The sequence below is a fragment of the Strongylocentrotus purpuratus genome, unplaced genomic scaffold (assembly GCF_000002235.5).
Source record: "Strongylocentrotus purpuratus isolate Spur 01 unplaced genomic scaffold, Spur_5.0 spur5_scaffold_16, whole genome shotgun sequence".
NCBI lineage: Eukaryota > Metazoa > Echinodermata > Echinoidea > Camarodonta > Strongylocentrotidae > Strongylocentrotus > Strongylocentrotus purpuratus.
Window position 1 is genome coordinate 21,503,145 of NW_022145601.1, and position 17,561 is coordinate 21,520,705.

Genomic DNA, 17,561 nt, shown 5'->3' on the forward strand with positions numbered 1-17,561 from the left:
CTTGTAACTTTACGAAGAATGGGCCAAATTTCTTATCATTTTGATGATTCCAGAACCTTGCAGATGCTAAATGCTAGACGATCAACCTTTTCTGATCGATTCCACAACGTTTCTTTCACAATGCAATTGCATGACCATAACTGGTCTTTACCTTTAACTAAGGCAGGCCATTCATGTCACTGGTTGCTCTCACCATTGATCTCTCAATTATGATCTTTAGATAACATTTTTTACTTCAATAAGGAAAAAAATATAAAAATTCTGTAGATTTGTGACCATAATGTGTACGTCCCTTGAAAGACCAATGCCAGTAAACAGTGAGAGCAAACAGTGGCATGAATGGCCTGCCAAATTTAAGTCCAACTTAAAGTTGATCTTAGGCTTTGTGAAACAACCCCCTGATTTATTATTGCTGCATCGCACACAATCATAGTACCTACCTTGGGTAATTTCATGATGAAGTCATGGGCGTTGGCCATCTTTGCAGCATTCACCATCTCCTCCTTGGTAACACCGTCTCGTCCGTAAGAGATGTTGGTCTCTATGGAGCAGTTGAAGAGGACCGGTTCCTGGCTCACCACACCGATGTGCTGACGAAGCCAGCGAAGATTGAGGTCACGAATCTCGTTGCCATCGATGAAGATCTATAGCACAGGTACAAAGTGGGAAAGTATAGTGGTTTAGAATGGGTTGTCATTGGATGTTTTGTACCTTGGGTAGTTCATCCAGATGCTGCTTAATCAAAGAGTTGAGGATTTACTTAAAGTAGTCACCCAAAGAAAATTCATGACAACTGATAATTATGGACAATTCATATATGGATGGGGAGATTTCACTTGAAAAACACAAATAATTTGCTGAAAATCATATAGATATCATGGAAAGGCGTAAAATGCTTTGTGGCTAGCTGTGTCTCGCATGTGACGTCACAAATCTTGAAGCTCAACGGAGGACCGATGATTACTGCGGGCCCCAAACATATTTTGAAGAGGGAAGTTGTTATATTTATTTGATCAGTAAAGCTTCCCTTTCACAATGATATGAATTTTGCATCAATTCAAAACACTTTTGTGGAGATGAACATGTACCATCAAGAAAGGCTGTGTGGAGAAGAGAATCTAATGCTTTACCTAAAGGGATGTATGATAGTTAATATCATCTTGATTTAAACTACCATACCACATCCTCATGAGTCAAACTTGATTTTTTTTCATCCCCTTTTTCTTTCCAAATCCAAAGGAAATCTTCTAAATTTTATACTTGTTTTAAATCGATCCTTCATGCCCACTTTAACACAAAAAGATTTTTTTTCTTCCAAATCCAAAAGAAATCTTCTAAATGTTATACTTGTTTTAAATCAATCTTTCATGCCAACTTCAACACAAAAAGGAAAAGACAGGAAATTTGAATGTTGAAATTTCATTTATGATAACTGTTTGTCATCAGAGTGGAGACGAGGGAATCAACAAAGCACAAGCACGAGGTATGCATATCTCCTTAATGCAAAATAATTGTGGCCTGGTGAATAATCACTGAACTGCGGATCACAAGGTTTAGGGTTCAAATCCTGGCCACAGCGCTAACATTCTCAGGTAGGACATTCATCACCATTTGCCACACTCTACTACTATTATTATCATTAAAGAGAAAGTTGAGTTCTGGTCAAGCGATTGTATTGCCCAGTCTTGGTACAGTTACAAGCACTGTACACAGAAAGATTTATATGCGACTACATGAACATGTGGCGTAAAAATCTGTCCCGATTTGTATGCTGTTACATGCCATATTTAAAATATGAAGGCATTTGAAGAGCCATGCTTTTCAGGGAACATTTTTTATCTGATGTTCTTCCACACTTGCATGTAATAACAATTATAACGCTCTGTGAAAGGCTTTCATCTTGTAATTTGAAAGCTTATTTTACTTCTTTAATGAAAGAGCCCATTGACATGAGGATTGATGAAAAGTATTTGTCACCTCTTCCCAGAACTCAACCTTCTCTTTATAGAGAAGATATAATTACCCTTCCATCTAGAACATCATAGAACCTCAGCAGCAGGTTGACGGTGGTCGACTTCCCGCATCCGCTGGAACCCACGAGGGCGACGGTCTGCCCGGTCTTCACGCTCAGACTGATACCCTTCAGGACTGGTACATCGGGTCGAGAGGGGTACGTGAAGTGGACCTTCTCAAAGTCGATGTTCCCCGTTATGGTGTCGGGTTTCAGACCCTCTGTAGAGCGCATATCGATGATGGGCTCCTGTGATGAAGATAGATATTCAGCACAATGGATTAAGTCCCAAATGAAATGGACTAATTATCACGAATAGTCTTCTTCCTATCTTAATCTTACAGTACTATTACAAAATGAAATCTGGTCAGGTTTATAAGAAGTAATAGAATATGACAAAAAGAGTAAATTCTTTTTTTCAAGAGGGATTTAGTCTTATTGAAGCCATCGACTACTGAATGTTCTCATTCCCTTTAATAGGCATGATACTGGAACCATCCTGAATGCTTGTTGCATAAAAAATGCTTGATTAAGCAAGCAAGATGCTTGCAAAGTCAGCAAGCTAATTCAGAACAGGATTATGAGATTTCAAACTACTGCACCCGATAAAAACCAGCATAATGGCAGATATTATATCCAAATTACCTCATCAATGACTTCAAAGAGGATGGCAGCCGCTCCTCTAGCCGTTGCCACGGTGCTAAGAGGCGGGATCATGTTCCCGATGGAGAACGAACCAATCATGATGCAGAAGAACACTGTCATGACCTCTCCCCCGGTCAGACGACCTTCGCTCACCATCCTCGGGCCATACCTGAAGGAAGAGGGGTAAATATGATGAATAATTAGATCTACATCGCGAGAAAATAGATCGAAAGTGACTCCATCCATCCACTGTTAAAAGACTTGCTATTAGAAAGAATAGTTTCATGAAAGTTAACCATTGGAGGGCCATATCTCAAGGAAAAATGAAAGGGAAAGTTAGAACCCCAAATTGAAGAAAACAAGTTAATTGTGAAAACAATCATTACAGATAAAATCAGGTAGCAGGTCTTTTTATATAATAATCTTTAATTGAAGTTTTTCTGAATAGTTGATGTTCTACTATAAATGATTGTGTAAATCGAAGTTTTAAAATCATAAAAATTACATCCCTCTGACTAACTTAACTATAGATAGCTAATTTAATGGCAAAATGTTCTACCATGAAAAGACGCATCCAGATCGACAACGGTGTAATTGATGAAGATTGTAATTTCATCACACAGAGGAAGAATCGCATCGTTAGGATATGGAGCTGGAAAATGCGTACGGGTACACTATCTTGACGAGTCTTCATGCTAGCTAAACTTTCATTCAGATGTGTCACAAAAGAACTTGTAATCAACAAACATCACTAACATTTTGCATTTTGCATTCCAGAAATGCCATTTTGTGTCATTTCATTTTAATACCTAAGCTTCCTCACTATACTTACAGGAAACATTAACCGTACATTAATTCTATTTTCAGGGAAAGAAGGATTCCAATTTACATTATTGAATTTCTCCAGGATATAGTTAGTCAGCAGGAAATGAGGGTCAAGCAAAGTGACATTTTAGGGAACCAGCTTGAAGGAAGTAAAGTTTTGAATAACACTTTGGGGTCTTCCCTTTTAAAAATGGGAATTAAAGCAATGTCTACAGATTAACCTTTGGAAAGCTTTCTTGAAAGTCAGAAAGAGGGCCGCATCTTTTATTTATTTCCTGTATTCTAAAGAAAACAAATTGCACACAGGCACAAGAATACAGGCAAGCCTTCAATCCATGTTGCTGCTGTGCACACTGATTATGCGCAAAGATGTATATTTATAAGTCTTTTTAAACAGAAATAAATAAATTAAAAACAGACAAAGATCAAAATGTATGCTATTCTATTTTCAGGGAAAGGAGGATTCCAATTTACATTATTGAATTTCTCCAGGATATAGTTAGCTAATAGGAAATGAGGGTCAAGCAAAGTGACATTTTAGGGAACCAGATGGGCCATTGTTGGGTGCAGCTTTGTCTTTTTAATCCCCTATCCATTTTGCCTCTTGCCATTCATCTCCACACAATTTGTTTTTCTTCACATTGTTTTACCTCTTTTGTTTTGTGTCTTTTCTGTAGATAGCTATACTGTCTAAGTGGGGCTTACTGCATTATGCAGATATATTCCCTTCCCTTTTCCTTGTTTTTTGTAGTTAATTGTGAGTATCGGTTCATGTATCCCTGTAATCTCCCTTTCCCTGTTTTAGCGTGTATTTGTATTTTATAAACTTAACTTTAGTTAATTATGTCATTTGTAGTTTAAGGAGCCTATCGACAACAAGCTCTGCTTTTCCATAGGCTCTGCCACTATATCTCTTAAGTTCAACTCAAGTACAATATCCTAAATAGTGTGTACCGGTATTGTTCGTACATGTATAGTATAATCATTGTCAAGATGATGTTACACTCTTTATAAAATGAGATATTGTGGAAACCAATAAACCATCTACCGGTATCTATCTATATGTCTGAAAAGGGATCATTCTTTCACACTGTATACATGTGTGTGGCTCATCAGAATCAACAGGGATCTCAGATCAGCCACATAACCTTTGACCTTACCAGAAAGCCAGTGCATAAGCTGAGAACATGATGAAGAATGTTAGACCAAGACCGAAGGCAGTGATGACACCTTTCTTGATTCCAATCTTCTTTGCACCCTCCAGCTCCTTCTCATACCTAGAAAGAAAACACATATTTTCTCGATAAAAAACCCCAAGAGTATTAAAGAACTAATATTCTGTAATCATCATACGATTATAAAGGTATATTTATGGCTACCACATTCTAACACACATGTACAATTATGCGTTTTTTGTTTGACGAATACATCAGTGAAACATGCTTCAGAGGCCAGCTTTGTACGCATAGAAATAGATGTACAGCAAGTCCATAAAGATCACCTTTGGCTTTTGTTTCCCTTGAACCAATGTTTTATGAAAACGGTACCAAACAAACGTGTACATAAAGATGTATTTCCTAATATTTATCATAAACAATACATGATACAGAAAACTCTCATTGATTATGGTAATAAAAACATGTACCAAAATGTAATCTTCTATCAACCTTAAAATTTAGTAGACAAGCTTGAAAGAGCACAAAAGAGCCCCCATTACTTATCCTGCACTGAATAGGGACACTGTCTATTCATTGTCACCTATCTTTGCTCCAGTGATCTTGAGAACCTGCAAGAATAATCAAATGGCTTAAGAAAATCCACAGGAGTGGACAAAAGCTTACCTCTTAAAATTAAGGTTGGAAAAAGCTTTAAACTACCGGTACACGTTAATCCTATACATGAACAAATACCTCTTTATTTCTTTGTGCTCTCCACCGAATGCAATGACGGTCCTAATGCAAGCCAGAACCTCTTCTGATACACTGCCAGCCTTAGCATACGCCTCCTGCTCAGCTTTAGAGAATGATGTTATCAGCTATTCAGAAAAAATAATAATAAATGATGTAAAATGAATAATTTGATAAAGTTCTGGCCCGCAGCGTACAAGGAAACAAGACAGGGAGAAGGGCTTAATTTCATTGAGCCCTTCACGACTTTTAAACAAATATTCTAATATTTCGCAAAGTTTAATTGAGAGAGAATGTTCGCCTCTGCACGCAGTGTATGTTTATAAGGTTTCCTGAAGATACTAGTTGTCTCTAACTTGTATAACAATTTTTTCTTACCATCTCAAAAGCTATTTTGATGGAGTTACAATGTAGCTCCTTCTCCCTATTGGATATTTATTCATTATTATTATTATTTTTGTTGTTGCTGTTGTTGGTTAATTCTTTTTCTGCTGTTGATATACTGTTGCTGCTGTTACACTCCAACAGTAAATAGGACTTAATAAATGGAAAGTAGAAATTATGGAAAACTGTTTTGTCCATAATAAGTCATATGATAAATGAAGTTCTTTATCTAGACCAGGCCTTCTCAACACTAGAAGTGCCAAAACAAAAAGAATTTGTAGTTGAAGTGCCACCCTGTATGTTTGACTGTACTGCGAGGGAGCGTAGCGACCGAGACAAAAACGGATGGGGTCGATGGGGTAAAGCCCCAACGGTGGGTAGCAGAGGGCAGAGCCCTCTGAAGCTGGTGGATTTTAGGGCTTTCTAAAGGTCCAAATGGGGCATTTTTAACACCATTTCATTCCACAATATAATGCAATTCTAATTTCATATTGATGTGAACAATTAGTACAATTCATGGGTACATTAGACTGGAGGTCAATTTATATGTAGTTTTGGGGGTGCAATAAACAAGGGAAATGTCAAAATAAAGTAAAAAACGATATAAATGCCCCCTTTCTTCCTGTTTGTTTAAAAGCAGGCATTTTGGGCTCTAATTCGACTGCAACTTCTTGATTTAGCTGAGTATTTAATTCTAAAATACATATTTTCTTTCATTCTTTCTCTTTTTTTGTTGTTGCAACAGTCGCGCGCCACTCCGACTGACCGCAAGCGCCACAAGTGGCACGCATGCCGCCAGTTGAGAAGGCCTGAACTTGACTATTTAACCAAAACTGTACATGCTATGCATGACACTTCTACTTTGAATAAAGTGCTCTCAGGAAAATACACACAATTTTCACATTCATCAATCCTCATGTCAATGGGCTCTTTCATGACAGAAGTAAAATAAGCTTTCAAATTACAAGATGAAAGCCTTTCACAAGACAACAATGACAAATCGATCTTGGTTGAGACAAGTCAGTTTCTCCTCAAATTAAAGTTATTTAAAAAAAACCACAACAATCTGCCTTGTAATTAATAGTGCTTTCAAAAGGATGATGAAATCAACTTCATAGTTACTCATGAAGTTGAAGTAAAAGCCCTTTATTGTAGGACTTTATTGCCACCATTTACAAGTCAAATGCAATATTCATATATAATTAATCTACTGTACTTCATCTGGTAATCTTGTGTAATATTGCATATGGTATTTAAGCATAAATTGGTCTGTTTGTATGGCAAAGGTTACTTCGTACACGAAGTCAAATACAATACTCTTAATCGTACAATCCAATCCAACCCAGGAAGTTATAAAGCGCCAATATCTAGTTGCCTAATCAAAGGCGCTAAACAATCAATCTACTGTACTTCATCTAGTAATATTTCATATGTTATTTAAGCAAAATGGGTTAGTACCATGGGCAAAGGTTACTTTGATTATCTCTTCAAACTGACCAATATTGAGGGTCATTTATCACCATATTTTTAGCATTTATAGTCTGTTTGCAATCTTCATCTTCTTCAAAGTCTTCATCCTCCATTGTTACCTTAAAGGCAAGACAGGCTTACCAGACATGGAATGCCTGCAAAAGGTTTGGGTATCAACAGGGGAGCTTCCCGGATGCATTTTGAAAAATAGTTCATAATTCTTTTTGAAAAATAGTTGATAATTCTTTTCAGCAGCATATATCTTATAAGGTACGGTAGTCCACTTTAAGCAGTTGTGCAGGGAGGTTCTACCGAAAATGTTGATACCAAACAACATTTTACAACATATCCCATGTCTTGAGTACCCCCAAGGGTTTTTGCATCATCTATTGATCCAGAATGCTAGAAATTACATCATACATGAGCAGAAAGAACAAAAATCACAGAAAATTCAGAATATATTTGCGCCATTCTTGAAAAGAACTATTTAATTGTAAATGATGATTAAATCCTCTAAATTGGCAACATGGTTAAAATATGAAATCTATACTTATGCGTACAAATTAGAAGTTTTCCAGTTATATTTTGAAATCTTCTTTCAGAGTGGTTCATTTAATAAATTATTGTTTTTCAAACTTTCAAAAAAGTTGAGGAGGGAAAAGAGATTAATTAAAAAATCAGGAAACTTTGAACTGATATGGGAAAAAAAAGAAGAAACAGACTTGCATACACATAAATGTACATGCCAATTAAAGTACAATGCACAAGTTTGAGTGTTTAATCATGTGAATGAAAAAATCAACAAGGTGTCAACAGAATATGTATATTTTTTTCTTCATCTGAGTTCAACATGATACACAATATCATCCATCTCAGTATACGTGTCCCTGATGCAAATATCCCTCACCAAATTATGGAAAAGAAAAAAAATGTTCATGATATATAGCATCTCAATACAGCTAAAATCAACATGCATGTACATGTTGAAAGTTGTTATACAAAGATAAAATTTTTGTCAATTTATGCTCTTACATGTAATTAAAGCAATGTCTACAGTACAGTAGGTACGATTATAATACAATAAATCTACATAAAAATTGGTCATTAGCACTGAACTTTGTGCACCATTATTTTAAGAAGATAAATCTCGAAATAAAACATTATCTCCTTTATGACTGTTGACTTTTGATCTATCCAACAGGCACAAAGATAGCAAGGACCCGCTACAGTGTCTTGGAGGGTTCAAGTGGCAAATATTCAGTCGTAAAAAATGGTGTCACCACACTTTCAGCATACATTGTCTTATTTGACACTTCAAAATATATCTGAAAACTTCCCTATAAACACAACATCAGACTGTGACTGTGGTAAAGTTCACACCAATGTATGATGTAATATTCTTGTCCTCGTTATACAAGTATTTTTTTAATGGAATTGTTCTCATGTGACTATTAGTATAAGCCAGTTCACGGTTGCAGTCTGAGCATTCAGACAGATAAAGGTCATTGCAGAACAACTTGTGAAATACACGGAGGCGAAATACTGGATACGTGCTCATGAAAGTTATGTAATCATTATTCATTTATGCACTCCATGATACACAGGTGGAACCATGGATGTAGCACCTCCATCGCTGTAGGAGAGATTATTTCAAAATGTATAAAGTGGGACCTCTTCATGTTTTGAAGATTTGTGGATATTCGGGGTCATTGCAGTAATGTGCTAACCGTGAACTCTCTACAACTTGTAATATATGAATAAAATCTTGCACCATAATTGTTGTATCATTATTTAAGAATGAATTATAATGTTTATGTATCTAGTTACTGGTGTACTATTTGAGCATAGTTCAAAAGTAGATACATGTAATTAATTAAGCTTGTAATACTGTACAATGTAAAGCGCATAGAGACATACCTTGTATAATGCGCTATAGAAATATAATTTATTATTATTATTATATAACCGTGAACTGATCTATTACAAGAGTATAATGAAATTGTGTACACAGCGCAAGTTATGATTTGTATTAAAACAATATTTGCAAAATTTATACTTCCAAAAACTTGATATTTACAGTCACAAAAGGTACATGCTCATGCATTCAAAATTTAAAGAACTATAACATCGCTTCTTTTTTGCCCCTGAATTATTATGCTACATGTATTTTCAATGGTATCATTGATATCAATTTAATTACATAAAACTATATCGATATAAGAGAATGAATTAATAATATGAGTTCTCTTTTATTCATGAAATAACCCATAAACCAGATTCAACTTCAGCTACAGTGAACAATTCTACTCATGGAATCATTGACTTTATGCACTTGTCGTATTCAACTGTTGATAAACTGAATCATTTTTCTCATGAAGTTTTTGAATTTATGACCCCTGATCAGGCAGTTCAGGAAGTAAGGTGTACTAAAAAGGAAGTGGCAATTTTTTTTTCATCAACATGCATTATACCACATGACCTGCTTGCTTAATCACTACAGCGCACTCATTCTTGTAAATGATTGAAATCCTTGTTTACTGAAGTTGTAAATCTTATAAAGTATAACAATGGATTGTTTGTTTGTTTTTCCTTGATTTAGTTGAGGTTTCAAAGCACGGATGACATACCGGTTTTGTATTATAGATGACAGTCTTTAAAATATCTTCTTTTTTGGAAAATGAAATAATTTTGAAGACATGGTTTAAAGCTTCAAGTAGACTACCTGAAATAAAAATCAATGTCAAGCCTTCATGCTCAGTTAAAAGTAAAATATGGTATCCTTTAAGAGAAAGATCTAGAAAACAGAAGTTACCTGTCCAAGTGTGCTTAGTTCATCTTCTATATTTGTTGGTATGAAAAAAAGCATCTGCTAAAAAATTGTAGCAGATTGTTGGGGTAGTTTAATACTACTAGTTTTATATATATTTTGAAATAGTATTGCATTAGTTTACAACATTATTTAGTACTCATATGTAATCCTAGCAGATTCTTACAAATTGCTAATTTTTTAATTGGATTATAAATTAAGCTTTCCATGCATTGAGTGGCAAATCCATCCAGGAATTTTATAATACCGGTAGACTCTGATGCATTTTGTTTCAGTTGAAAATGCAAATTGCTCTTTTTTTTTCTTCCTCAAAAAAAAAAAGAAACAACCAAATATCAAGATGATACCCAAATACTGTGTTTACAGTTTACTTCAACACAGATGCAAGAAATTTAATCTACATCTTAAACCAACTGCTAATAGTACAATCTTCTTGCGATACGATTTAGAAGGTTTTGCAATTATATAAAGACAGGGAAATCTCAACAAACATCATCCTATTGACTTAATGTAGGTTGTAAATTGTGATAAGAATGCTAACAACCAGAATTTTAGGGCATTTAAGCCTTCTAGTCAGATTAGAAGCTGAATTGGTTTCTGAACGTAAACAATCGTACTACTGGTATGACGTCACTTCAATTCAGGGCCAATTTAGCTTTTCCTCCTCCAAGTGACATGAGCTTGAAATCCATTGAAAATGGAAATTTCATGAATCATATGACCATTCAGGTCATCAGTCAGTGAGATTCTATATAAGTCTGAATGTTTAAATCAAATGCTATTGCAAAGTCTTCCAAAATGTGATCGTAGTCTGATTGTACATGTATTGTGTGCGATGGGCTATCAACATTGCCTCTTGGGAGTTCATCATTTTTCCCTAATTTGTTTTCTTCTTCCCTATTTGTGTTGTTTCTATTTTTACCATTTGTATAAAACTGCTATTTTGTTTGTAACTACTCTTATTGTCAGTTATTGAATTTGTATTTTCCTTCTTTATGCAGGACCATATATGTAAAACAGCCTGCGAGCTGATCAATGTTATCATGTTAAAAGGTGTTTTAATAAAATATTTAAAAAAATTAAACAAATAAATGTAGGACAATTGTGTCCTGGTGGAAATGAAAGGAAATTATGATCCGATAGGGTTCGCATGTATACTCACGTAAGCCATGAAGCCACCAGCTATTGCTAGGAGAGGAGTCAGGGACATGATGACCAGGGTTAGCTCCCAACTCTTCCAGAAACCAATGGCAAAACCTGAAATAAAAAACATTAGTAGTAGTGGTAGTAGTAGTAGCTGTAGTATCAGTGGTAGCAGAAGAAGAAGAAGAAGAAGAAGAAGAAGAAGAAGAAGAAGAAGAAGAAGAAGAAGAAGAAGAAGAAGAAGAAGAAGGAAGAGGAGGAGAAAGAGCAGAAGGATAAGGAGTCATAGTATGTAGGTAGCAGAAGTAGTAGTAGTAGCAGTAATGGTTGTCACAATGTCAAAGGCAAAGTAACGTCTGAAGATACTGTACATTGTAGGTGTCATAATGTAACACTAGCCACATTGAATTACAAATCACATAAACTACAATAGCAGTATTACAGTGTAGAAATAATACTGTTGAGAGGATAAAATCATTCTGGTATTTCCATAAAAATAACAGTTTACCGGGTATGTCTGAAAAATTCACACCCATGACTTGAAAATTCACTTTTCTCTAATTTTTAATTTATAATCAAACATGCTTGCATGCAATTCTGTATTATACATGTACATCTACTAAAATAAGTAATACAGATGTGTTTACCTGTTGCAAACTGTGATAAAAATTGAAGGCAGACACCGATCTTATCACCGAGACCCTCTCGAACTCTCTCCATGTCACTGTCAAACAATGCAGATCAAAAAGTCTAATGAAACACCTCATAGATAACATCACACATATTGGTAAATACATGTGCAGTTAAGCCTGCCTGTAATAGTGATCACCTGTATAGAAAGACCACCTAAAAGGACCACATGTGGAGAGAGATTAGCTTTTAATTATAATTGTATTATTTAAAGTAATAATCAATTATCTTTACACAACAGGCCTTTACGGTGCCTACCATCTAATTGGGTCACATCAAATTATTTTTTTTATTAAAGTGATTGGAACACTTTATTTCTGCATGGACGTACCACAGGTCCGATCATGGTAATTACAGGTCAGTGTTAGGCCCTGTGCAGATATGACACCTTTTTTTGTGATGACATGAAATGTAAGACACACCACATTTTCCATATATGCTCAGTGAATACTCAAAGGAAGTTTCTTTTAGAAGCAAAATAGGTGACATTTTGGAGGTTAATTGGGGAGGGGGTGGGGTGGGCCTTTACTGTGCTAATCTCAAGTTTACTTATACGGTCATTGTGACATACCAGAAGTGAGAGACTGTAGCAATGTTTGCCCAAATTGAGTATTGAATAAAAAGCATCGCCAACGTTCTTCAGAAGCACTCAAGCTTCATGGTGAATCAAAATTATGGACCCAAAGTTTATGAAATGTTATATGGTGTCCATGTAACGCTGGTAAAAAGAGAAATGTGTATTAAGCAAAGATTTTGAAGAAAAGCAACTGAAACAGGTACGATTCTGGCAGGGCACTACATACACTCCAGTGCTGATCAAGCCAAGCATTGTCATTGTGAATGATATTAACAAAGAACGCAGAGTAAAATCACTCTGATACATTTTCCTATCATATTATGAGTAAAGGCTAGTGTAAACACCACCTACATGTAAGTAATCTCCGTAAAGAGAAGGTTAAATTCTGAGAGGAGGTGAAAAATTATTTGTGAGCGTTATCATTGTTATTATGCAAGTGTGGAAGAACATCAGATAAAACGTGTTCCCTGAAAAGCAAGGCTCTTCAAATGCCTTCATATTCTAAATATGGCATGTAACAACGTAAAAATCAGGACGGAATTTTACGCCATGTGTTTGTGTAGTCCCATATAAATCTTTCTGTGTACAGTGCTTATAAATTTACCAGCACTTGGCCAAATTTCTTATAATTTTGATGATTTCAAAACCTTGCAATACACACGAATACATATACTACATGTAGATGATCAACCTTTTCTGGTCGATTCCACACCGTTCCTTCCGCAATGCAACCGCATGACCTGGGGGGCGTTTCATGAAACAATTAGTCAGTGGTTTTCAACGACTAATATCATGTTCACCAACAATTCTTTTAAGACCGACTATTTTCCAGGACTGTGATTGGTCAAAGTTAGTCAGCGCTGACTAAATTGTTGGTGAACATGATATTAGTCGGTGAAAACCACCAACTAATTATTTCATGAAACGCTCCCCAGAACTCAACTTCATCTAAATTTAAAAACAGCATTATAGCGTATACACTATACAGAGAGTGTACACACCACCAAAGACATGTACAAACTGTATGCCTAGACCATCTTGTTCTAAAGTGGCAATGGTTCGTGATGTATAATATAAACACCACCACTTGTAAACTCTACTAGTATTCATCTGAATTGTAAGTGGGTTTTCCACTGTTCCAAGCTGTGTTTTCTCAATGCGACCATTCAGCAACAATCTAACATAGTGCTTGGTGTGACGAGCAATCATTGATTACGTGGTGATGTTCAAACAAGATTGCACTTGTGTATTTACTTGCGAAACTATCATTATTTACATGCTTCTCTTCCTGAAGGTAATGCTCTACACTAAACTGCAATGAACTCAATTTTTTTTTAATGATTGTTTTTTATTTTGTTTATATAATGTTAACTTCAATTTTGTAACACCTTGATCTATTTTACATGAGCTTTTAAATTTTAAGCGAATAAAGAACATGAAATGAAATAAAGGGGAAATCCGCCCAGATATTAATTGAGTTTTAATAGAATGATGCCATTAAAGAATACCGGTAGTGCTTACCGGTAAACACAACTCACTCAGCTTAATCTCAATGTAAAATGCTGCTTGTCAAACCAAGCACTATCTGATGGAATTGAAAGTGAAGGGTCGCTCTAGTTTCTTTTCCAATACATTGTTTTGAGGCAATACTGGGGTCACTTTCATCTATTTGTGATAAAAAAAAATGCATCCCATTTACTTTTCAAAAGTTGCCAACTTGCAACAGTGATCTATACACTGCAAACCTTATTGATAATGAAATTCAACCCTATTTTTGGTCATTCCCTGAGGTTTGGGCATTTTTTGTGACATACCATAAGTGAGAAACTATTTCTCCTATCTTCTGTAACACTTTTTGCTCAAATTGGGTTTAGCATAAAAAGCATACATACATGTAGCCAACTATGTTTATAAATACACTAGCTTCATGGTGAATCAATATCATAGACCCAAAGTTTATGTAATGTTATATAAATGTGACGCTGCCTTAAAAAAAAAGTATTTTAATAGCAAAGATTTTGAAGAGAAGCAAATAAAACAGGAATGATTCTGGCAGGGCACTATTATATATATTCATTGCATAAAAATCTTCAACAGATGATTTCACCTTCCATGTGTAGTAGAAGATCTCATACTAACGTTACAAGGACATTGTCATATTTTTTGCCCCAACCTCATGGAATAACTCATATCATCCATTGACATGTACGTCAAACCTGCTTTAGTGACCACCTGTCTACAAAGACCACATATTTTGTTTCCCTTGAAAATGGTTTCTCATTGAAACATGCACTGAAGGAACCTGTCTACAAAGACCACTTTTTGTGTTTCCCTTGGGCGGTCGCTAAAGACAGGTTTGACTGTACAAGTACATCCTTTGAGTATAATCTTTTTTTAAGAAACAGTGAAAAATGACACTACTTACTCGGCCAATCTAGAAGTGAGTTCTCCACTTTGGTGTTGATCAAACCAAGCAATCTCTTGATGAAGAATAGCTTTGAAGAACTCCTTCCGTAGCTTATGGCTCTGCCTCTCACACGACAGACTCCAACAAGATACCTGCAAGAAAAATCGGACATCAGTATCCTAGTCAAAAGTGTATTCAGGTGTAAAAAGGTAGACCGATTGGAACTAATTGAATTTAATTTTCACAGGTCTTAAATTGAATTTGCTATACATGTTATTGTAATATTAGATGACATACATGTATACATGTAATGCTAGTTGCTACAAGTCTTTATTCAATCTACCAAAGTGGAGGCGCGATAGCTCAGTACAGTTGGTAGACTGATGATGATGATGAAAATGATGATGATGATGAAGAGAACGATGGTGATGAAGATGTTAATCAATGATGACGATGATGACAATGTTTGAGATGATGAAGATGGTAATACTAATAGCCACATTTCTTGAAGCGATCCCTACCTGGATATAAGACGCAAACACTACCGCTATCCCGACATACGTGAAGATCAGGGCATATTTGCGCATCTGCTTGTCAAACTCCTCCATCGGATCAATCGGTGGGTATGTGACACCGGGTGGAAGGGTGGGTAGCGTGGTATTGGTATCAAAGTCAATGAATTCGTCTATCAGGTCACCAAAGAAGAGGTTGAGTGCCGGCCACCCGGCCCCATGGACTAAGGCAGCTAGACCCCCAATGACCATGATGAAATAATCAAAAGCAGTGGCGTACCTGAACTGGAAATTTGGAAGACAATATGAAAGAAATAAATCAATTAGCCTTAATGAGCAAGAAAATGTGTTTCATGCTTGAACTTTGTCACATACAGACAAAATTGCTAGATATGAAAGTGCAAATAAGATAATTAGTTCTTCTTATTGTAGGCATGACTTATTTGTTGGAAAACATACACTGTCTTTAGCATCTGTCAAATTTAATGATGATGATAGATAATGAAAATATGAGTAGAAGTAGTAGATTTTAATAGTAGTTTTAATATCATTATTTTCATTATCATTTTAAACATTTGTTCTTCTTGTTATCATTATTCTTGGTATACTAGTATATATCTTACTTCTTCCCATTCCTCTTATCTTCCTTATTCATCTCCTTCTTCTCCTTCATCTTTTTCTTCTCTTAGATCCTGCATCGATCCCCTCATTTAAAAAAAAAACATGTTTGCTTTGAAAAAGGAGGAATTAAGACTAATTTACTTGTAGTAAGAATATAGAAGAAAACATATCTCCTTTGAAAAAAAGGAAGCCCTGTTTCAGTTTTTCCTTCATTTTTTGTATTTTTACTTACCAGTTTACTTAGTGGAACCTTCTGTTTATCTTCACCATCCCTGCCAAATTAGAAAAAAGAACAAAAATGTGACTTGTTTGTCTAATTGTGAGGAAAACCTTTTTTGAAATTAATAAAGACAAACAAAAGAAAGATAGATACATAGATTAGATAGAGTGAAAGATAGATAGAGATATTAAAAAATACCATACTCATAGAACATATATAGAAGAAAGTAACAAAAATTGTTATACCCTGTCATCAATTTATTGGGTTTTTTGTTGTGTTTTTAGGTAGATCTAGTTTACTTTCAGTTTCAATACATATTATATAGTTTACACTCAATCTCAACATTAACCAAGTTATGCAGGGCCGTCAACCCTCTCGCATTTGGAGGGAGTCTCACGCGCACGCCACCACGCTCATTCTCATACGGCGTCCCACCAGCTAAGTCTGAGTGGGAGACTTCCGCAACCACGCTCTTCCTCACGCAAATCTCCCAGCTAGTTTATGAAAAAACCTCCCGCCAAACGTATAAAACGAGTACCAGCATACCGTATTGTATGGGGGTGGGGGGGGGGGGGGGCAAGGTTGACAGCCCCCAGTTATGACAATGGTTATTGGTATATATATATAGAGAGAGAGAGAGAGAGAGGGGGGGGGGTAGTGATCGAGCGCTTCAATTTTTTTTTAATACTCAACACCCCGTTTGAGCCCCAAAAAATTGCATACGATCTCCCTCAAAGCAGTTTCCCTGAGTTAATACAGGTACATGTATATGACAATGTCAATGCTATTTGGGTAGAGAATCTGACTGAATATAAATAAAGGTCAAAGATTTTTACAGAACAAACAAACCAATAAAGTGAAGGAGACTCTCAGTCTCAGAGAAAGTAATCAAGAGAGAGAGTACGTAGGAGATGGCTTATACTTACTTGATTTCGACACTCGTGCCACTGCCACTGTCACTGTCAAGCTCTTTAGCTACTCCAGCGACTTCCACGCCGCCGTAACCCCCATTTTTGTCACCTTCCGTAGCTCCACCTTTTTTACCCATGATATTGTGATGTTCTCCCCCAAGGAGAGGTGCTCTCTCGCCGTCTTTGTCTGTGAAAGACATGGTGGAAGTTGAGTTTTATAAGACGAGAAGAATGAATGAAAGTCCGTTATTTGTCTGGGCCTTTTATAATTTTATCAATCACAACTTGTCGTAAGACTGCCAAAATACTACTGCACAATCACCGCATATCAGCTGATGCATATATGCGATGATCATGATATAATCACGATTCACGATTGTGCGCGTAACTTTATAAAAGTACCAAAAACTT

At 35.9% G+C, this 17,561-nt stretch overlaps 1 protein-coding gene across 1 annotated transcript in view; it reads right to left on the reverse strand.

Annotated features, from left to right (window-relative positions):
* Positions 1-17,561, reverse strand: part of LOC582726 (ATP-dependent translocase ABCB1) — a 33,167-nt gene extending 15,606 nt beyond the window's left edge. Inside the window, exons 1-11 of the mRNA XM_030987042.1 lie at positions 17,166-17,561; positions 16,252-16,291; positions 15,408-15,683; positions 14,905-15,038; positions 11,860-11,936; positions 11,232-11,326; positions 5,392-5,516; positions 4,642-4,758; positions 2,657-2,825; positions 2,024-2,260; positions 441-644 (exon numbers count right to left, since the gene is read on the reverse strand). Coding sequence (XP_030842902.1) covers positions 441-644; positions 2,024-2,260; positions 2,657-2,825; positions 4,642-4,758; positions 5,392-5,516; positions 11,232-11,326; positions 11,860-11,936; positions 14,905-15,038; positions 15,408-15,683; positions 16,252-16,291; positions 17,166-17,350 — 1,659 coding nt within the window. The 5' untranslated portion in view covers positions 17,351-17,561. The remainder of the gene's footprint in view (positions 1-440; positions 645-2,023; positions 2,261-2,656; positions 2,826-4,641; positions 4,759-5,391; positions 5,517-11,231; positions 11,327-11,859; positions 11,937-14,904; positions 15,039-15,407; positions 15,684-16,251; positions 16,292-17,165) is intronic.